General features: G+C 41.0%; 5 protein-coding genes across 6 annotated transcripts; 4 read left to right on the plus strand and 1 right to left on the minus strand.

The window, feature by feature from the left end:
• Positions 1–77: 77 nt before the first annotated feature.
• Positions 78–5,460, plus strand: LOC122055609. The gene is made up of 9 exons (XM_042617119.1): positions 78–266; positions 354–986; positions 2,860–3,002; positions 3,078–3,269; positions 3,348–3,438; positions 3,514–3,682; positions 4,553–4,663; positions 4,738–4,834; positions 5,190–5,460. Exons 2-9 carry the CDS (start codon positions 606–608, stop codon positions 5,197–5,199), a joined length of 1,194 nt encoding a protein of 397 aa, XP_042473053.1. The 5' UTR covers positions 78–266; positions 354–605; the 3' UTR covers positions 5,200–5,460.
• Positions 5,461–7,371: 1,911 nt separating this feature from the next.
• Positions 7,372–13,398, plus strand: LOC122055606 (receptor-like protein 4). 2 transcript variants are annotated; one of them, XM_042617116.1, is made up of 9 exons: positions 7,390–7,675; positions 7,753–8,805; positions 8,882–9,032; positions 9,656–9,727; positions 10,510–10,578; positions 11,547–11,615; positions 11,780–11,857; positions 11,984–12,189; positions 12,893–13,398. In XM_042617116.1, exons 1-9 carry the CDS (start codon positions 7,570–7,572, stop codon positions 12,997–12,999), a joined length of 1,911 nt encoding a protein of 636 aa, XP_042473050.1. In that variant the 5' UTR covers positions 7,390–7,569; the 3' UTR covers positions 13,000–13,398. The 2 variants fall into 2 exon arrangements, with proteins under 2 accessions (XP_042473051.1, XP_042473050.1); XM_042617117.1 differs by lacking the exon at positions 12,893–13,398 and having other exon boundaries at positions 7,372–7,675; positions 11,992–12,189.
• A 209-nt stretch (positions 13,399–13,607) lies between these two features.
• Positions 13,608–16,122, plus strand: LOC122055605 (receptor protein kinase-like protein ZAR1). Its single transcript, XM_042617115.1, has 2 exons — positions 13,608–15,239; positions 15,386–16,122. The coding sequence occupies exons 1-2, from the start codon at positions 13,808–13,810 to the stop codon at positions 15,985–15,987; spliced, it is 2,034 nt and encodes a 677-aa protein (XP_042473049.1). The 5' UTR covers positions 13,608–13,807; the 3' UTR covers positions 15,988–16,122.
• Positions 16,123–16,789: 667 nt separating this feature from the next.
• Positions 16,790–19,374, minus strand: LOC121967975. Its single transcript, XM_042518504.1, has 4 exons — positions 19,299–19,374; positions 18,858–19,116; positions 17,300–18,155; positions 16,790–17,088 (listed from the first exon to the last, which is right to left on the minus strand). The coding sequence occupies exons 1-4, from the start codon at positions 19,372–19,374 to the stop codon at positions 17,026–17,028; spliced, it is 1,254 nt and encodes a 417-aa protein (XP_042374438.1). The 3' UTR covers positions 16,790–17,025.
• LOC122055610 lies at positions 19,289–20,396 on the plus strand. The gene is made up of 3 exons (XM_042617120.1): positions 19,289–19,966; positions 20,078–20,141; positions 20,234–20,396. The coding sequence occupies exons 1-2, from the start codon at positions 19,373–19,375 to the stop codon at positions 20,138–20,140; spliced, it is 657 nt and encodes a 218-aa protein (XP_042473054.1). The 5' UTR covers positions 19,289–19,372; the 3' UTR covers position 20,141; positions 20,234–20,396.
• Positions 20,397–20,845: the final 449 nt, after the last annotated feature.

Raw genomic sequence — 20,845 nt, forward strand, 5'->3', positions numbered from 1 at the left:
ATGTGAATTGCTCTACTTCGTCTAGATGGCTATATCAAGTTGATTTTAGCAAACTGGGTTATTCCATTTTGTGTGACTAATGGTGTCGGATTTTCTTTTGCAGGAAAAAGAAGGGCCAGCAACCGACTGGGATTCTCATCCATGCAGCTAAAGCAACTGGATTCACATCGGTGCACGAATTGTTGGATAACAAAGGGTCTGAAGTGGTTATCGCTGCTGACGGTTTAAGAAGTCTGAGCGCAGGAAATCCTCCCAGTTTGAAAAGGGTAAGCTTTCATGTTTGATTTTTCCCCACTGATTAATGCACAAATATTGCCTTTTCAGCGCTTATACAGAGCATGAGTCTTTGATAGGGTACAGGAGCTTCGAAAAGAAGCCGCAATTTGGAGAAATTCCTTGATGGTCAGGATGCCGTGCTTTCGGTTGACAGCAATGCTGAGAAAGATGAATCGCTTCTGAAGAATGAAAGAACAAAGTCATCAAAGAAGCTAAAATTTATAAGTGAGAATAGTGTTGGGCTTGCTGATGACAATGCAAAACCAAAAAATGGTAATAAGGAAGCAAAAGACGTAAAGAAAACCTCTGTCAATTCAAAAGATGATGACATGCATTCAGGAAGCAATTTGCCAAGGCCTCCTATACAATCAAATGGATGTGAAGGTGGTGTCATAGCTGAGAAAGAAAAATTACAAAGCAAACCAACAAGCAAGAAACCGGTCTCTCAGAAACATGTCACTGGAAAGTCAAATTTTGCTGAAGCCAAAGTGTTAGTTGACACTCTGAACACAATTGCTAATGGCAAAAGTCATCTGAAAGCGGATAAGTCCAGGAAATGTGCCATCAAAATAAATCAGCCAGACCAAGAAAATGTTGCGCCTGTGGTTCCTCTGGGCACACCATTACTAGAGGTTGCAGGGTCTGATTGGACAGCTGAGGATGTTGGAGCAGCGTTGCAATTTTTGGAATTCTGCAATGCCTTTTCAGAGGTATAAGTGTTACATTAATCAACATACAAATATAATATTCCAGTTTGTTGATTAAGGGTGCTTCTAGTTTTCTGTGGTAATATTTATATGTATCCTTGGTCTGTTCTTTTGTAACATCAATTTGAATGTTTTGACCTAATACCTCTAGACTTTTGATTTGGGATATTCTGTATTTCTACTTGGATGGTTCATTTGTAGATCGAATACTAAGTTGCTCTATATGGTGTCTTTGTCTGTACAAGAATTTGGAGCAAAATTCAAGGCATTATTATTAGTGATCCAAATGGTGCAATGTAAAGTGTTGTGTTTAATATTGAGATGGAAATTTGTTTCTTTGTCTTTTTCTTCCTATTATCAGAAAAGCACTTTACAAACATGTCCTTTGAATTTATAGCTAAGACCCTAAGTATTGTAATATTTACAACTTCATCCCTACACTATGCTATTTCCTTTTCTATCCTTAGCAGTCCCCTTTAAATTGGTTCAAATACATTGTTAAATCTTAGGTCGTTGCAAATATAATCAATTTTGGGTCCTCTTAATGGTTTGCTCGGAAGGTTTGGTAACTGAAGGGACAATTTCATTCATTTGCAGCTCGTCATTTTTTTTAAAATAAAGTGATGATCAATGTTTTATGTGCTTTATTCTCTCTTAAAACATTGGATTGGATGGTATGTGCATTATAGCTTATTGTAACAACAAAGCTTCATTGGTTCCATAACAACACACCCTTACTAGGTAACTATTTAAATCTAAATAAGTTCACATGTTGCTAATTTCATGACCTTATATTTTGCTTCAACACTTGATTTTAGTACTATAGTTTGTTTCTTGCTTTTCTGGAATGATATGAAACATTGAGATAATGTTATGGCCATGCCATACTAAAGAAGAAGAACTGGAAATTTACCAAAGCAAGCCCCTAAAGATTGCTTCTGTTCTATAGTACTTTCTCAAGCATTCACAGCAAGATATTTAATTCTGCTAGACATGATATTTTTTTACTATCAAATTTATTTTTAGTTTGCCATTTCTTTGTGAAAGCGTGTGCACATTAGATTCAAAGGTTGCTTGTATGAACTACGAAGATTTTACGGAAGAAAAATTTGAGCTTATTGATTGCAGAAAGTAAAAGCAAATGCTTCACAGAAAAGGAAGAAGTATGCCACTTGAGAAATTGGATTTTATATTGAGAATTATCTTACTTATAATATGACAATAAACAAAGAATAATGATTTAAGACAAAGGTGACAACTTAATAGGAAGATTGCATATTGGTCGATTTTTTTTTTTTTTTTTTGTTTCATAGTAGTCAAATAAAGTATTTGCTGGTATAATCAGGCAAATTAACTGTACAACATCAATCATTTGAGTGTATTTTGGGTGGTGTGGTGGTTGTTTGCTTATTCAATATTGGGATGGATGTGGATGATCCCTTAGTTGAAACTCTGGCTGCCATCCTTGTTGGGATTGCTTATTCAGGTAGATTGATTTGATTCACCTTTCGGTTGTGCCAGTGAGAAATCATTGTTCTTCTTAACTGTTGTATGCTATGTGAGAAAATGAATATCATGAAATATCAATATGTAAAATAATGTAATATTTAAAAATTATGGTATTCTCATTCTCTATGAATTTTCCAGCAAAGGTCACCAGGTGAATTTGTCAATTCTTATTATGTCTAATTCCAAGAATTTCCTTGGGCTCCACAACTGATTGGCTCATAGCTAATAACCCAGTTATTTGTAATACTTTCTTTTTCTTTCTTTTCTATTATTCATGAATATCTGAAACCAAAGATGTTCTTTCATTTTGTAATACAATTGGCTTTGCTGGATGCTAATTCTTTCTCCAAATTCGTCACCCTCTTAGGTTCTTGATGTACATAAAGGAGAACCTGAATGTGTTCTTAGAGAATTAGCAAGAGGACGGGTTGGGCGCGGTGGACTTTATTCTTCAGTTGTAAAATTTCATGTCAAATTGTTATCATTTATCCAAAAGGACATGGGCGAAGAGTATGATACCTGACATTCAACATGTGGAAATCTTCTGTATATTTATGTTAATCATTTTTTTTTATTGTTTGTTAGTTCCATCTCATATTCTGTGAATAGCGGAGACAAATGGTTGCAATCTCTTGTTAAATACATAGATGAGAATGCTTCTGTTTTAAAGATGTCTTTGGATTTCTTGAAGAAGGATTCATTGTCATATGATAGCATGGATTGTTCAAATAAGCTCAGACTTTTGAATCTACTATGCGATATGACTCTAGGAACTGAGTGAGTGACCAAGAGTTTTTTTATTTAATTTATCAGTTCACTCACATCTTTTGATAATCGTGATTTTATCTTTGACAGAGCACTTAGAAACTGGATTGATGAAGAAAATAACAAGTATATTGAAAGAAAAAAGGAGGCGAAAGAGAATATCATTGCTGCCAAGAAAAAGGTTTCATGTCCAATAAGTTACTATGTTTTGTTGTTGAATTGGTTGTTGAACTTATGTATTCTGTGCACTGCGCAGGGTAATGATCTTAAGAAAAAACTAAAAGATGATGTTGCTAAAGCTATGCTATCTTTAAAAGACAAACCGCTTTCTGTTGCTGAGCATGAGAAACTCGTTTCTCACATAAGAACAAAAACAGAGAGAGCTCATGCTGAGATGCTTGAGATGATGGAGCTATTGCCAACTAGTATGTCCTCAGTTGTTGATGCCTTGAGTCATTATATAAATGGTTTTTGAGAGGATTGCTTATATTTCACTTTTTGTAATTTCTGGTTATGTTCAGTGGAATTTTGCTACAAGATTGTATGAATCATCTATATCGAATTAGGTATTATGAGGTTCTTACTTAGAATTTTGGAAGTGTACATATTTCTTAGGTGTTTTTTTTAAATAATTATTTATTAGTTCACTGAATAAATTTTTGAATCAACCCTGTAAAACTTCACGTTTGTAATTAAATTACCACAATTCAAATAGAAAGGCTTCTATCTATACTTTATTCTAAAACTCATGATGACCATGTCTCTTGGGATGAACTATTAATGATCCTGCCATTCTACTGAACTCTTAATGCTTCTATGCTTATTTCTATTGTATAGTAAAAATTCAACCTTTCTTTATTCTTTTATAATTAGTTTCAGATTTTCTGAGTTGACTATATTGTCAAAAGACAGTTACTTAGGTTTGGTTATAACATTTTGAAGATGAATTTTCTTTCTTTTCATAGTGCGGTTTAACATAAGGTTTATAATTAATTGAATTGAATTGGATTGTTTGGCTATTTAATCTTGATTCAGATTTATCACACAATCTTTTTTACATTTGTACTCAAATCATATTTGGAATCATGAATTATATGATTCCTAGTAACTAGGCTTTTATATCCTAAGTCTGCCATCCAATGTGGGTGTGCTACTTGGTTTGGACAAAGCTCAAGCACATGTGACTTGACTTGATACAATTGAGGACTAACATATCTTTCTAATTACTTGTATTGGCAAAATCCAAACATACTACCATTTGTTTTGAGGTAATTATGTTTTTGTTGGTCTCACAGATCCATATAACAGAAGACCAGATGCTATTCGGACCGAGCCCATATTTCTGGAAGAAGCATGTATTTACTGGAAACTTGCAGGCTGCTTTAGCAATCTGAAACTCCGACAAGGTTTGTGTCCTCCAGAGAGCAGTATTGTTCTTATGCCTCTGCAAGTGGGTCTTATTATAGGCTAATTTTTTCAGATTTTGGTAGTTGGAACTCTGAGAGACCCAAGGATAAATGGTTTCTATATAACGAAGATGAGGAGAAAGCAGTTGATAGATATATTTCCTTTTCACGGTACATTTGAACAAATTCTTATTTATGTGCTAATGGGCTGAATCTTGTCCAATTACCAGTCATCAACCAAATCCTTCTTTTGGAAGCTGAAAAAGAAATGAGTTTGTGTTCTTCCTGTAGGTCTGCAAATGGTTCAAAGTTTGCAAAATATAGTTATTCCTGTTGTGGTTTCGTCTGTCATGATACTTTTCCCCCCTGTGCTATCACTCATTTCCTTCGTTTCTTTCTATGAGAATTTGCCTCTTCTAAATGGCCATAAATTTACTAGAATGAGTTCTTTGATATTAAATTATCTTGAAGTATATTATTGTAAGCTTTATTATTTAATTGCCCATATATTTAATTGTACTTGCAGGGTGTGCTAAGTTCCTTATTGTCTTCGTTGAAGCTTCAATTGCTGCGGATTTTGGGCCCTCGAAACAAGCTTCTCTTGATGTAATACTCCCCAACTCATGTAACAAGAACTGATAACTTTTTGTGCTTAAACTGTAAGCTTATGCTATTCAATTTGTTTAACCTGTAATTTTCATGCAATCCTGCCATATTTTGGTGTTGGTTTGGACAGTATCTACATGATTGAGATATGACAATCTTATCTAATAGATCGAACTGCAGTTGTAAGAACATGGATACATTGTTTACGTTTCTCTTCAGATCACAGTAAGCACATCGGGTTTTTGTTTTTTGTTTTTTGTTTTTTTGTCAATCCACATATTCTGTTTTTGCGTTGACTAATTTAGGAATTGATTGGTTGATTGTCATGAAAGGTTTTTTTTATTGGCCATTAGATTAAATTTGAGAAGTAGGGATGGGTTATAGCGAATGGTATAACATCGCTAGTGATTTGAATATTATGGGCATATGAGATGACCGGTATGAGTTTTAAATCTTTGTTGAATAAGAATTTATCTTATCTCTTACGATTACGTCGTGTCTCGGAGGGCATTAATTTAAATTTGTTTTTTTTAAATAAAAATAATTTAAATATTTAGTTTTCTTACTGATTAATCTTTAAGGTAACTCTTTTGGTCTCATTGAAGTTTTTCATTGGCTACTAGATAAATCTAGGTGATGTAGATGGGTTTTGGTGAATTGCCTACCTAGCATCTCAAGTTATTTGAATACTGCGGTCATATGATATGTAATGCAGAAGATTCAATTTTTTCATATATTAGGTATTTAAATCATACTATCTAACTAATCTTGAATATGTGATTTGACTCCATATTTTGCCTATCAAATAAATTCAAAAACACGATGGCTTATGATGCGGCGCTCCAAATTCACTAATAGTTCAATTGTTATAGGTGTGCTCATGTCTCTTATCACTACTCCAATTCTGGATGGCAATTCAAATTTGTTTATGTGATGTATAATGATAATAACGCTCATCCCAAGTGTTCCTTTACTATCTGCCCTATAATCTTATGGAAGAGAGATAAATCATGATACTGAGTGACCTTTTAGGTGAGAAAACCTTAATTCTTAAGTGAATGAACCATAGGGATTCAATCCTTGTTGCTGTGATGCAAATATATCGCTCAAGTACCAATTCAGTTACGTCTGTGTGGGCAATTCAAATTTGTTTATGAAAAAAAAAAGGTGCTCCTCATCAACCTTACATTAAGATAATGGAAGGTAAATCAAGTATCAAGTGACCTTGTCTAATTTTACGGAAGTTTCTTATCGGCTATCAAGTAAAACTAGAAGCCTTTATAGGGGATGACCCATCAACCTAGTATTTTTAGATAAATTGCCAATTAAAACAAATTTAGCCGTTAATTTGCTAAAGTTGGGATTGCCCTGATACTGCACCATTGCCTTAGGGCCAATTTAAATTTGTTTATTTAGTTGGTATTAAATATTCAGTTTATGTAGATTAATTCTGAGGATAACCGACTCAACTTCAAGAAATTTTCTTATCGTCCACTAGGATAAATCTAGAAGCGCTCATCGTGGATAGCCTATTAGTCCAAAATTTTTAGGTCAATTATCCATTAAAAGAAATTCATCTGTTAATTTGTTGAAACTGAGACTAAATTCTTAGATATTAATGAAATTAGGAGGATGTCTTACCGCTGCATCATTATTTCGGGACTATTCGAATTTATTTATTATAATAAAAGATAAAATCGTCACCTTAGTGACCTCTCCAGTCCTCCATATTTTGGACGGAGAAAAATATTTATCCTAGTACAATGTCTCTTTATATAAGTAAAACACCTTCGAGATATTTTCATATTTATTGACAATTCAAATTTGCTTATGCGGCTAATCTACCCGACTCGGCTATATATGAGCTTATATATTAGAGTAAAATATGATATTATTTATTCTGAGCGTTTAAGTATTGTAGGTCCTACAGTTAGATAAATTAGATCGTAAGGGTATTTCATCAATGCGTAACGGTCATTGTAAAGATGAGTATCCGGGGCATTTTACAAATCAGGTGAGGTCTTGGCCACGAGCCACGACACCGACTGAACTGTTCCACTAATTACGCAATTCGTTTAATTCTTTTTCCGCTTTCTCATTGATGAAAGTACTGTCTTTTGTTACGGTTGCACAGCCGATCACGGAGGAAGCCTTTTCGTTTCCCGGTGGGCGGTGGGTAACAGACTGGCAACGCTATGCGTGGACTTGCATAATCACGGCGCGCATGAACGGCCGTGATTTGCGATCGCAGCCTTCGGTCATAAGCTGCCTTCCCATCTCCACGATTCCAAGCTCGAGCCATGTCTCGCTTCTTCTTCTTCTTCTTCTTCTTCTTCTTCCTTCCGCTCCTTTCTTCCGCTTCCGGAGGTGTAACGCTTGCTCCACCTTCCGATCCTTTCTCTGCTGGTATGCTTAGCTCACCCACATTGCCACGGTTTCCCCTCCTTGCCATTTTTCTGCTTAATTTTTCTTTGGGATCTCAGGCGTGGCGTTGAACATCGACTGCGGAGGCACCGCTAACTTCACGTCGGAGTTTGGGCGCTCCTGGGTGGCGGATCTCTACTACTCCGGTGGCGCCGCCGGGTTGGTGGCGGAGCCCCACCGGTTCCAGCTGCCGCAGGAGCGAACTCTCCGTTTTTTCCCTCCGGTTTCCTACGGCAAGAAGAACTGCTACGCTGTTCCCCTTCCCAACGGCCGCTATTATATTCGCACCTTCACCGTCTACGACAACTACGATTCCAAGCTCCGGAGCCCTAGCTTCGACGTCTCCTTCGAAGGCACGCTCGTATTCACCTTGCATTCCCCCTGGCCCGAGGCCGCTGCCCGCTCTGGTGCTTATTCTGACTTTATCGCCGCCGTCCCCGACGGCAGCGCCACCCTTTGCTTCTACAGCATCGCCACCGACCCTCCTGTCATTGCCTCCCTCGAGATCGCTGCCATTCACCCACTCGCCTACGATGCTGCCTCCACCGGCACAGATCTCATCCTCATCAATTATGGCCGCCTCACAGCTGGTTCCTCCCTCTTCGGTCCTGGATTCTCTAACGACTCCGACGCTTTCTCCAGGGTCTGGCAACCTGATGCCGTATACCGAAACCCGAATGTCTCAGTCAAGGCGCTATCCGCTGGGGGACACCAAATATACGGCGCCAACCAGGCCCCAAATTACTTCCCTGTCAAGCTGTACGAGACAGCCGTCACAACCGTCAATCTTGGGGACACTCTTGAATTCTTGCTGCCGGTGGACACGCGGCTAGACTACATGCTTTGGTTTCACTTTGCGGAGATAGATTCTGGGGTGAACGCTGCAGCACAGAGGGTGTTCGATGTGTTCATCGGCCAAGAGAAAGTGTCGAGAATTGACATCTACAAGGAGGTCGGAGGGTTCACAGCCTTCAAGTGGAGTTACATAGTGAGAAACTTGACAAGCAGGCCCTTAAGTGTGAAGCTGGTGCCGGTGGCTGCAAAGCCCATTATTTGTGGACTTGAGAATTATGCTATGGTGCCATTGGACATGGTCACGGTGTCAAGTCAAGGTGGGTGGTCAGGAACATGAATTGGGATTACACTTTGCTACTAGGAATAGTTTCGAGCTGATTGCCTTTTTGATAGTGTTGGCGATGCAGGCATTGAAGGAATCACTGCGGGTACCGGATAGGATGGGCTGGAACGGAGACCCGTGTGCACCTTCCACGTGGGATACTTGGGAGGGTGTCACTTGTCATCTCAGTGAGAACGGACAAAATCTTGTTGTCACTCAATTGTAAGCAATCACATCTCATTCTATGAACAGATTATCTCCGGATGTTAATACAAATGTTAGTGGCATTTTTTATTTTTAGTCTCATAGTCGTACAATTTGTTTAGTAGTCTCCATTATCTGCAATCTCTTCCATCAGTATGCATAGGCTTCTTCCAATTGTCAACGAATTTGTAAACATGCATCAATTATTACTACATGAGAAATAAGATTCTTCTTCCAATGGACATTATTGTTTGGTTGAGTTGGTTATTCTTTAGTAGCTAAATATCAGTGAAATCACCAAGCATGCTTAGAAAAAAAACTTGGGATTATCTGCGATATGTTTTATTCTTTGATTATCACTATGCTTCAATTCTGGCAAACAAATCAATATTATTTTTCTTTGTTTCTAGCCAACTTCAATGGTATGATATTGTACTTTTGTTGGCATGGTCTATCATCTAACAATATTTTGTTTGCATGGGCTACACATAGTGGTCTAAATAGATATTCCAATACCAACATGTTCTTTATTGTATTAATTACATTAAACATGAGTTAATCTATGTTGGATTCTGGATACCACTCCAAAAACCCGAGGGTTTACTTCTAACTTGCTTAACTTTTCATGTTTTGATTTACAGGGACTTAGGAAGTCAAGGCTTGAAAGGATATATTAGTGATAAAATAAATATCTTAACACACTTGGTAAACTTGTAAGTATTAGTTAATTTATCACAACTTGCACAATTTCCTTCTTGCTAATTTCTTTTATAGTTGTTCCTTTATGGTGTATGAGTAATCATCATCATCATTAGTAAGCTGTATTTGTCTCAATTATCTGGATAGACCACAATCACATTAATTTTTCCCTCCATGCAAGGCTACAACGCTTGAGGGGCCTGACTTTATAGAAAAAATTAGTTGATATTCATATTCAAAGGTTTAGACAATTTAAAACTGACTGTCTTGGCCTAATGAAACTCTCAACCTCTTCTTCATTCAGGCTTGGCACTAGTGTTGGTTTTTATTTTTTGCGGTGTATGTTAGAAATGAAAATGACTGAAAAAAAGAGTCACCACAAACTGCTCTGTTCCAATATGTGTGATCATATGGTAGCATTTACTCCATATTAACTGTTTTTTTATTTCTCATAAAGTCATGATGCCATGAACTTCAGCACTGTAATTGATCTTTACAAGATTTAAGAATTTAGCAAAGGTTAATATGACAGTAAATTTGTTATATGCTTAAGAAAAGTAACTATTGTATGTACCAACTTGAGGGTCATTTAGTTTAGCTATAGTATCTGTTTATGAACCAAACAACAATATCATTTTCAATCTGCACAGTATCAATTTGGCTTCATTAGAGCACCCCTTTGTTTTTTCTTTCAAATCACTTTTTCTATTTGAGCTTTTAAAATTATTTTTAACAGGCATATGGACTCATCTTTCACTTTACCTATCTCATGTGGGTACAATTAACCATCTGACAGGAACTTGAGCTCTAATTCTTTGGGAGGAAGTTTGCCAACAGATTTTGGTCTTGGGTCCTTAGTAAGCTTGTGAGTATCTTGATAAACATTTCCAATTAGTTACAATGTTTTTTTCCCCTCCTATGCCTAACTCCATTTGGAAGTGCTTATTGTTCTTTTGTGCAAGTCAAACTGCCTCTTGTTAAAGGTTAGTTATGCAAGTTTGTTAGTGATAGAATATCTTGCTTGTAATACTTAGGAATTGTTATGAGAACTGTTTTTTTTAAAATACTTTAACGATCATACTTTAGAGATTATTTCGGTGAATTGAACTTATATTTTTATATTTACGTACTAGTTACTATTCCTTTTTCTGAGTCTCCTTATATATTGAATAAGTCATTTAGGTTGTTATAAATTACTTGTTGCTTAATAGAGTCTTTCAAACAAGAGAGAAAGTAAATCATTGTTCAGATATTTTGTACCAGTATATCAACAGATATCATCATTATTCACCCTCTTGTCCTTGCCCATGAGGCCTTCTTTGCCCTTCGCTGTCATTAGAGAAGTGGCCACCCTTAGTGCATCAAACACAAAAACATGCTTTTTATGTTTTATAAAAAAAAAATTCATTCATAGCTTTTTATCAAAATTTTTTTTTAATAAGAATCATATTTTACGTGAAACAAATGGAGCCTACATAACAGCTACAAGTTCTAGAATAGAAAGCTTTGTAAGAATGGTTCTGCAGCATGCTTGATGGATAACTGCCTAATATTTTTTCTAAACTTCTAGAGTATCTGACATTGTACATTTTTCTTACATGGTAAACTTACCATGAAAGCACAGACATTAGAAAAACCATTTTATATCCACTAATGTTCTGCTTCATAACTTAGAAATAAATACTCTGTGTGAAGGTTAAACCATCATTGTATTGCCGAGCTAAATATTGTGGGTTTTGGATCGTGAGGATTGTTCTGATGCTATCTCAAGAAGACTCTAGCATGATTCTCATTTTCCATTAGTCATAAGTAACTTACTGTTGTTTTTGTCAGGGACCTGTCTTCAAATCAGTTTACAGGGAGTATTCCAGATACCTTGGGTTCCTCAAACTTGCAAATTGTGTGAGTTGCTAAATATGCTCTCTCTGTTGCTTTTGTCATTGTGATTATCCTTAATTGTGCAATTCTATACATTTAAGTTTCTGAAAACGTTCTGTAGAAGTTTATTTACTAAATATGAATCCTTCACTTTCTAATATAACTTGTGGCTATCATTTTTCAATCAGATTGTTAAACAACAATCAATTGGATGGACAAGTTCCTGAGAAAGTTTATTCAATTGGTGTACATGGTGGAATCATAGAGTAAGTTTTGCTCATCATCATCTGTTATTGAGAGAAAGTGGTATCTAAACCGCGTAGATGTCTTGCAGTGCATGTTTGGTTACATAAATTCCTTTTAAAAATATCAACTAATTTTTTCACGTTCAGCCTTTCAGGTAATAAAGGTCTTTGTGGTGTTCCCACTTTACCAGCATGTCCTTTATTTTGGGACAAGGGTGGTCTTTCATTAGCTGGCAAGATTGCAATTGGCTTATCATGCGTTTTTATTTTCATTTTACTTCTCGTCATTTATATTTTCTGCATAAGAAGGGGAAGCAGCGATTATGATTTTGAGTTTCCTCAAGACTTAATATGTGAGTAAACTAATTCAAGAATTATTCTTAGTTTTGAACTTTTATTTATTATGATTGTGCCTTGAGAAGATTTCAACTTGATGGATACAAATTGACACTTCATCAAGTAATCAGGTTGAAAAATAATTATCATACTGTGATTCTATAAGCTTCCCCTTAGTATTTGTTTCTGCTACCACCACTTGTGTGAGGCTAGAAAGAATAGACAGATCTTAACTCTGTGATGATATTGTGACTAAAATAAGAGCATGCACAATCAGATGGTAATTTGCTATAGGTATTATGAGCCATGAGCAGTGGGTTTAGTCCTAGATTGAACATTTTGGTTTAGGATTTAAGCTCAAGTGCCATATATACTTTGTAATGAACGTTTCTTAATGATAAGAATAATACATTTAGGATTTTAGGTTAAGTCCCATTTTTACTGTGTCAGTATGTGATGAGTGATTTTTCCAGATCAGAATAACACAATATTCCTTTAATCCTTTCTACCACTTTAGCCAGACAGCAAGTTCTTTTGTCACTTATACTCACTGTCAGTTTTTGATGTAACTACTGATGACTTAAAACCATGTTTTTAATAACTATCATACTGCATTTCAAGATGCATAACAACTAAAATGTTCTTTGCTTATCTTTGCTTGTAAGTTGCAAATCCTAGCCACTTCCACTTACTAAAATGTTCTGCATTCGTCTCTCTCAGCAATTGCAGCAAAAAGAAACAGGTACCAGAGACAGAAGCTTATGCTTGTGGAGCTGGAAGAAGCGTCAAACTCTACAAGTTTTCCTAGCAGCTCAAACACTCATTAGCAACCTCTTAGCATAAGATGAGAAAAGATTGCTTAGTTTTCTTGATTTGGAAGACTAAATCAGATGCCCATGCGCACTCATTCTTTGGTGGTAGCAGAGATATTGCATTGAACGACTCATCTAAACGCCGGAAGGACCTCGTTTGAATTCACCAACGAAGTGTGTATATTATAAGATATGAAAGTGGAAGAAGCCAATTATGTCCCGTAGTATATGAATCTGTAGGGATCATTAGATTTGGAGAAATTTTTGCATTTCCTTGGTCTAGATGATATGTAGATTGGCTGATTCATGGATTCAACATTTTTGTGTGCGAAGTTCTCTGCAAAACATACAAATGTGGATTTTATTGACAAATTAACAATAATTAATGTCGTCGATGCCAGTTCATTGTGATCATTATCGTAGTTAGTGCTTTGCTAGTATTTCTTTAACAGAATTTATTATTTTAGTTTGGCAGTTAGGCGAAGTGCACCAGAGACAGTCAATTCTCCACTCACCTTCATTGATTGGACCGTAGCAAGTCAAATCCCGGTTCTCTTCCAGCAACGTTGACACACACTTTGACTCGAGTATATGGAGGTCAGAAATGTGGACGAGATAGACCATCCTTCTTCTTTCTTTCCACACGTACTTTCTCTCAATCTTCCTCGCCTGTGATTGCGCAGAGACGTCGCCCCAATCTGAGCGATTGCTTCACAGTTGCCAAATCGCCCACCATTCTCCACCACGTTGATCACGCTCCTGCTTCCTCCATGAAGTGAGACGAACAGAGCCATCACTGCTTCGTCCCCAAACCTTCGTGGCCATGGAGTTCAGCTCCTCGAAGCTCCTTCTCTGTGCTGTTCTCTGTTTCACCTTGTTTCCCCTTCCGCTCGCCGTGAATCAGGAGGGCGTCGCCCTGCTCTCCTTCAAATCATCCGTCAGAGAGGACCCGGGCGGTTCCATGGCCTCCTGGAACGCCTCCACCGCCGACCCCTGCGCTTGGAATGGCGTCACTTGCCGGGAAGGGAAGGTCGTCGCCCTCGCCCTCCCAAAGAGCCGGCTTTTGGGCTCCCTCCCATCCTCCCTCGGCGACCTCCCGGCTCTCCGCCATATCAACCTCCGGAACAACCGGCTTCGGGGACGCCTCCCCCCGGGGCTCTTCTCCGCCGCCGGCCTTCAAAGCTTGGTGCTTTCCGGCAACTTCCTCACCGGCGCCGTCCCTCCGCAGGTCTCCGCCCTCCAAATCTTCGACCTTTCCGACAACTCGCTCGATGGGACCATACCCGCTTCGATTGCCCACTGCAAGCGGCTGAGGGTTCTCGATTTGAGCCACAACAACTTCTCCGGCGCTCTCCCCGTCGGATTCGGCACCAATCTTACGGCTATGGAGAGACTGACCCTTTCTTACAACAGATTGAACGGCTCGATCCCTAGCGATTTAGGGAACCTGTCGAGCCTCACCGGCACGCTTGATCTCTCGCACAATGATTTCTCCGGCCCAATTCCGGCGAGCCTTGGAAATTTACCGGAGCGGATCTACGTCGATCTCGCATTCAACAATCTGAGCGGTCCGATTCCGCAGAACGGAGCTTTCCTGAACCGAGGGCCGACTGCATTTATCGGAAACCCTAATCTCTGCGGACCGCCATTGAAGAACCACCCCTGTCCTCCTCCTTCCGCCAGCCCACCCCAATTTCCTTCTTTCCCAAGCGATCGATTGCCCGTGCCTGACAGAAACAGTTCGAGCGGTCTCAGCAAAAGATCCGTGATTGCTATAGCGGTCGGCGATGCGCTCGCAATCGGCCTCATCGCAATGCTCTTCTTCTTCTGCTACAGGAGGGCAATTTCTTCCAAGAACGAGGCACAAACTGAGAACAAAAAAGGGGGCCTTTGCTGCGGCAAAGACGGATCCGAGGTTTCCGCAGAGAACGTCGAGCAATTCGATCTCATACCGCTAGACAAGCAAGTGCGTTTCGACTTGGACGAACTCCTAAAGGGATCTGCTTTTGTGCTGGGGAAGAGCGCGATTGGGATGGTCTACAAGGTGGTGCTGGACGACGGCCTCACACTCGCAGTGAGAAGGTTAGGCGACGGCGGATCGCAGAGGTTCAAAGATTTCCAAACCGAGGTGCAATCCATCGGCAAAGTGAGGCATCCCAACATCGTTCAACTAAGAGCTTATTACTGGTCGGCCGACGAGAAGCTTCTGATATACGACTTTATTCCGAACGGCAACCTCGCCGGTGCAATTCACGGTATGGAATATGGATCCACAGAAAAAGGGTTTGTTTGGATCATTACTAATTAAATTTTGTCCTGATTGATCTTTCCATATTCTTAATTTGCAATCTAGTCGATATGATTGTGATTATTTTTCCATTCCATTGATGGTCTTTCACAGGAAGTTCATCGGAGCTGAACTTTGCACCACTGCCATGGATCGTTAGACTCAAGATCATGAAGGGCGTTGCAAGAGGTTTGGCCTTCTTGCACGAGTTCAGCCCCAAGAAGTATGTCCATGGGGATCTTAGACCCGGTAACATACTCCTCGGGTTAGATATGGATCCATACATATCTGACTTCGGGCTCGGGCACCTAGCCAACATGGCCGGAAAGGCTAGCGAACCCTCAATCGCTTCATCTAGTCCTGTCTGGATCGATAAATTGTTCTACCAAGCTCCTGAAGCCTTGAAATATCTCCGGCCGTCGCAGAAGTGGGACGTGTATTCGTATGGCGTGATGCTACTAGAATTGATTTCTGGAAGACCCCCATCTGTTGTAATGGATACCTCAGACATGGATTTAGTTCGGTTTGTTCAGGTTTCGATCGAGGAGAAGAGGAGCCTGTTGGATGTCATAGACCCTTACTTGACGCGAGAACTCGAAAGAGAAGGTGACATTACCGCAGCCCTCAAGGTCGCATTAGCCTGCGTGCAGTTCAATCCCGAAAACAGACCCTCAATGAGGCACGTCCTCGACTCGTTGGAGAGCTTGGCAAGCTAAGGTGAAGAATGTATGTTGCTCCCTCTCCTTGAGCTAAAGCAGTGATGGTTCTTTAGAATGATCTTTGTAGAATGATGCATCAAGAAAATAAACTTCTCTCTTTGTAGTTGAAAATGCAAGCCTACTTTGAGACGACCAACGGAAAGGTTGCAAGCCTTCCAACGATGATTAATCCTACTATTTAATCCATGTGATTAACCACTAAACAGCCCGATCTCAACAGATTAGGCAGTTCCACAGTCAAATAAAAACGATTAGGTGCGCAATTATTGATGAACCCCCAGCCTGTACATAAAATAGAAAGCTTATAAGAGAGAAAATTTCAATTTAGCCCTATTTTTATAAGTATTATCACAATGCGAATTTTATCATGTTGTGCCGTCGCTTTCCTAATGTTAGAGAAATGTCTATGACTAGAGGCTAATAGATAAATAATAAAACTGTAAGGGGATTACTAAAAATTATTTTTTTAAGATGGAAAAAATAAAAATTTCGTCGACTACTGGGTTAATCCATCTCAACATTCCAGTGGATTGGTGGCGACACGCGAAAGCAAATATCCACGCGTTGGGAGGTGACAGCGACGGCGGCGGCGGCGACGGCGGCGACGACCCGTTCCAGTGTTGTGAAGGAGCGCGGAGTTGACTGACCCAAACTCCGACGGCCGTGGTTGAAGCAGAACAGACGCCGCCGACGCGGCGGCCTCTGCTCTTCCCCTGCCACCGGGGAAAAGACTGCGATCGAGTCGGAGTTTTTGTCTGGAAGCAAATAATATGATACCTTGAGGTTTGTTTAATCGAAATTCGGCTCAATCGACAGGATCGATCCCTTCTGGAACAGAGCGACAGTTGGAACTCATAAAACAGGACGATTACAGGGCGAATTTTTGACGCAATGAGGGTTTTCTACGATGTCAAAGTAGCGAATTCTGAAAGAAAAGATGATTTTTTCCGCCCTTACTATTGTCTTTTGTAGGAGAAACCCATGGCTGGACGATACGGAGTCAGAGGCGTCGCGTCCCTCGCGGTACGGTTACCGCTATTCTGGGACCTTGTAGCTGTCGGCGGCGATCTCCGTCAGCCACGAGCCGGGGAATAGCGCCTGCAGAGGAGGAGCATCGAAAGAGATTAATACGAGGAGAAATGATTGAGCATTAAGATGAAAGAAACAACGGAAATAGTGCGTTCGAATCGGAGAGGAGCGGGGAAATCATGAAAAAAAAAGGAAATGGGGATCTTATGGATCAGAAGGGTGAACAGAACGTCGACGGAGGAAGGAAAATGGAAGAGAAAGCGGGACTAAGAAATCTCACCTCGAGCTGCTTTTGGATGACTCTCGGCCGCTTCCTTGGCCGGCGGCGAGCCCTGCACCCGGTCACGGCGTAGATGTCCTCGTCGATCTCCTCTTTCGTGAGCGAGATCGAGAACCTAGGCCGCTCCTTTCTCCTAGGACCTTCCGACCTCAGCCGGACCGTCCTTTTCTCCGCCGTCAGCGGCGGCGGCGGAGGGGAAACACTCCGGCGCCGCTCGATCTCCCTCGACGCACCGCGCCGCGTCCTCAGATTCCATGGAAGTGCCTTAGAGCCGTCGGAAGCCTCGAGATCGGGCGTCAACTCCGGCACCGGAGCCGGCTCAGTCTCGCCGCTGCCTTTGGGCAGCACCAACTTCATCCGGTCCGCTGCCTCACGGAGGTGAACCAACAGGCGTTCCCTGACCTCCTCAACTCCCGAGTCGTCTCCGTCGCTGCGGCCGCTATCCGGGACACGGATCCGAGGGCACGCCGACTCCGATGGAGATCGCCGTTCGCCGGCGTCGGCGGTCTCCTCCTTGCCCATGCAACGGACCCCCCTATGCCTGCCCCACGTCTTCAAGATCTGGAAGGGGCAGCCTTGGAGGAGGCTCCCCTGCGTCCCTCGGAGAGGGAGCCGAGATTCGGCGGCTACCGCCGTCTCCGGGGAGGGATTCGGGCGCCTGGAGGGCGTCTCCCGCGAGATGACCATGCCGAAGGCGAAGGAAGGGGAGCGTCCGGCAGCGGATTCCAAAACTGGCGGAGAAGGGGAAGGAGATGATTTGACGGCGAGGTCGGAGTGGGTTGGCGTGATGGCGAGCCTACGGCCTACGGGAGGAGGTAAGGCAGAACGAAGAAGAGCACTGGCCGGTCGAGGGTTTCTTATAGTAAGGGAATAATATTAATAATTACAAATAATTTCTCATTTTTATTATAGTTAAAGAGAATAATAACATTTCTGAAAAATATTTTAAGGTTTATTATTTATTATTCGACTTAACCAATTTTTATCATTTCAGAATAGGAATTACGGTGATGTTGTACTTTCTATTTTTTAATTCCATTTTTTTTTATCATTAACGTGTAGGGATATGTGCGGTCGTGTGTATGATAGTGATCAGAGAGATTTTTATGCGCGCTCTTCTGGAGTGGGCCCTTCCCTGACCGTGGTTACGTGGACGTCTGGGTAGAGTTTTGATCAGTAATAAGATAAATATGCGAATGTAGCAGCAGTTTGACCATGACAACTGAACTAAGATATTAATTGTTGGCAATTTTATGGGAATTATTTATTTTATTTTTTTTAAAAAAATACGAAGCGCTTCGAGAGAAGGGTATTCGGGGAATCGTCCGGCGAGCACCGACGCCTTGTAATGTAGAGGACGGCGGCGATGGCGAAGGAGAGATCAGGATGACGGTGGCGGCGTGCGGATCTAGCGCCGTCTCACCTTCCCTACGACGCTTTGCAGACGTTGGAATACAAAGGAACTTCGCACTGCGTTGAACCATCGGTCGACTGTCGTCACGTCGGAGAGCGACGAACGACACGATGCGGTAAAAGATTATATTGCTCTACTGCAGACCTCGCTGATCCTCGGTGCCGCCAGCCACGTAGCCACAGTGATCCTTGGTAGCTGTGCGCACCGAGGATGCAGATCTCCTGGAAGTCGATCGCTGGCTGCTGTACTACGTCGCGATATGCCAAGCGCATGGCGGCCGGCCCATCTCGAGGTAGAGATGGAGGTGGATCTAGCTGGAGAACTTGCGTCGCTCCTTCTTCTCGCTCTCGCCGGCGGCCTCCTAATCGGAGGTCGTGGTTTACGGTAAATTGCGGAATAGCCCCTGTATTTAAGCGTAACTCCACTAAAAGTAGTAGAACCTCTGCCGGCGATTTTGGCAAATATGAGGTCAATACGAATATTTTAAGGGGCAATTAACAAATATCCTCTTGGCGTATTCAATATTTAATTTTCGTTCCTATTTTAGAATATTTATAAACCCCGCGAGCGAGGAAACAGAGGGACCTTGCGAAACAGAGAAATCCCTTGCCTTCTTCCCTTCCCTTCCAAGCCGCCGCTTTGGATGATCGAGGATTTCCATGGCGATTACTCCCCGAGTAAAGGAGTACTTACCTCCGAGCGGATCGAAGCCTCCGCCTGCCCGGAGGCTGCATAACTTCGCCTTCCCCACTCGTAGCTGGGGCGGCCAGCGCCACCTCCGCTGCTCCAACCACCCCCTCTCCCATAGCGTACGCAACGAGGAAGTGGAGGATCCCGCATCCGATCGGATCGGACGAACGGCGGGGATCCGCCTGCAAGCCTCTCCGGGCAAGATCTCGCCCCCATCGACGAAGGCTGGAGGAGAGGAGGCAGCGGAGAGAAGCATTTACCCTTCGGTTCCAACGGTGGCCGAGGCGGCAAGGCCCTGGAACCTGAGGACGCGGAGGGCTGGTTGCAACGCTCCGGCCGAGGATCGCGCTCCTACCTCGGATCCCTCTTCTTCCCCTTTGATAAACGATAAGAGCGTCCCGCGGGAAGCGGCCAAGCGAGGGAGATCAGATGGAGAGGATATGTGGAAATTCTCAATCTCTCTGTCCCGTGAGGAGATTGAACAGGACTACCTGGTGTTTAAAGGAACCAAGCCCCCTCGGCGGCCGAAGAAGAGGCCAAGGATCGTGCAGCAGCATCTCGATGTAGGTTTCCTAATTTTGGTTTGATTTCTTGCACTTGACCTAGGATTGATCGCTTTTCTGCTATTTGCATATTGATATGTGCCTTATCTGATGCTTGATTTGCCTCTGCAGTATTGTTTCCCAGGTTTATGGTTGTCCGAGATAACTCCTCGATCCTACGAAGTCGACGAATAAGGTTGGTTTTATTTGTCCCCCCAAAAAATCGTTGTTTGCCTTTCTAGAACCATTTACTTATTAGCTGAACTGATTTAATTGATGTTTCTGCAGGGGTTAGAGATCGTTGATGAGGGTTCTAGTTCTTAAAGAAACTTGTAAGAGTTCAGTTAACAATTGTTCCCCAATTTCTGTAACTTGGTTAATTTTGTTTCTTCAAATTTATTGTCATTCTGTAAAACTAGAATTCAAATTATTGAAGTTTCCATTTGAAATCGATCCGAAGCGTGTTTATTCACATGATTGAGTTTAGATTTTAGAAACTATTCTATCTGATTAGAAGTATGAGCTTTGGTGGATTGAGTAGTTATATGAATGCACCTTTGTCATAAAGTTCTATGTTTTTATTATCTGATGGGGATTGCTAAACAAAATGCTATGTTTGGAGAAAAATACGCCATGAAAATGGTGATTTGATCGAAGTGATGATATTTCTTCTTGTTAAACAAATGCTATGCAAAACTTTTATAAATTTCTCCATATTCTCTGGTCGCTTTTACAATTTATTGTATTGTCTGCTAATTTAGCATTCCTGCATACATACAAGTTGTATAGCTTATAGTTTTGATGCAAATATGACAGAAAGAATGTTGTTTAGCAACATAACTATTTATTGTATACAAAAAAGTGTTGATATGCCTTTTTTTTTTCCTTAAAGTTTCTTGT

This window comes from Zingiber officinale, chromosome 3B, assembly GCF_018446385.1.
Source record: "Zingiber officinale cultivar Zhangliang chromosome 3B, Zo_v1.1, whole genome shotgun sequence".
In the NCBI taxonomy this organism is placed as follows: domain Eukaryota; kingdom Viridiplantae; phylum Streptophyta; class Magnoliopsida; order Zingiberales; family Zingiberaceae; genus Zingiber; species Zingiber officinale.

Coding starts and splice junctions, on each gene's coding strand:
- LOC122055609 (XM_042617119.1), top strand. CDS start 606: ATGCATTCAGGAAGCAATTTGCCAAGGCCTCCTATACAATCAAATGGA. Junction 3,439..3,513: donor TCATTGCTGCCAAGAAAAAG/GTTTCATGTCCA, acceptor TGCACTGCGCAG/GGTAATGATCTTAAGAAAAA. Junction 4,664..4,737: donor CAATCTGAAACTCCGACAAG/GTTTGTGTCCTC, acceptor TAATTTTTTCAG/ATTTTGGTAGTTGGAACTCT.
- LOC122055606 (XM_042617116.1), top strand. CDS start 7,570: ATGTCTCGCTTCTTCTTCTTCTTCTTCTTCTTCTTCTTCCTTCCGCTC. Junction 7,676..7,752: donor TTCCGATCCTTTCTCTGCTG/GTATGCTTAGCT, acceptor TTGGGATCTCAG/GCGTGGCGTTGAACATCGAC. Junction 9,033..9,655: donor AATCTTGTTGTCACTCAATT/GTAAGCAATCAC, acceptor TTTGATTTACAG/GGACTTAGGAAGTCAAGGCT.
- LOC122055605 (XM_042617115.1), top strand. CDS start 13,808: ATGGAGTTCAGCTCCTCGAAGCTCCTTCTCTGTGCTGTTCTCTGTTTC. Junction 15,240..15,385: donor CCTCGCCGGTGCAATTCACG/GTATGGAATATG, acceptor GGTCTTTCACAG/GAAGTTCATCGGAGCTGAAC.
- LOC122055610 (XM_042617120.1), top strand. CDS start 19,373: ATGGCGATTACTCCCCGAGTAAAGGAGTACTTACCTCCGAGCGGATCG. Junction 19,967..20,077: donor TCGTGCAGCAGCATCTCGAT/GTAGGTTTCCTA, acceptor TTGCCTCTGCAG/TATTGTTTCCCAGGTTTATG.
- LOC121967975 (XM_042518504.1), bottom strand. CDS start 19,374: ATGGAAATCCTCGATCATCCAAAGCGGCGGCTTGGAAGGGAAGGGAAG. Junction 19,117..19,298: donor GGATTTCTCTGTTTCGCAAG/GTCCCTCTGTTT, acceptor GCTTAAATACAG/GGGCTATTCCGCAATTTACC. Junction 17,089..17,299: donor TCATCCAAAAGCAGCTCGAG/GTGAGATTTCTT, acceptor CCTCCTCTGCAG/GCGCTATTCCCCGGCTCGTG.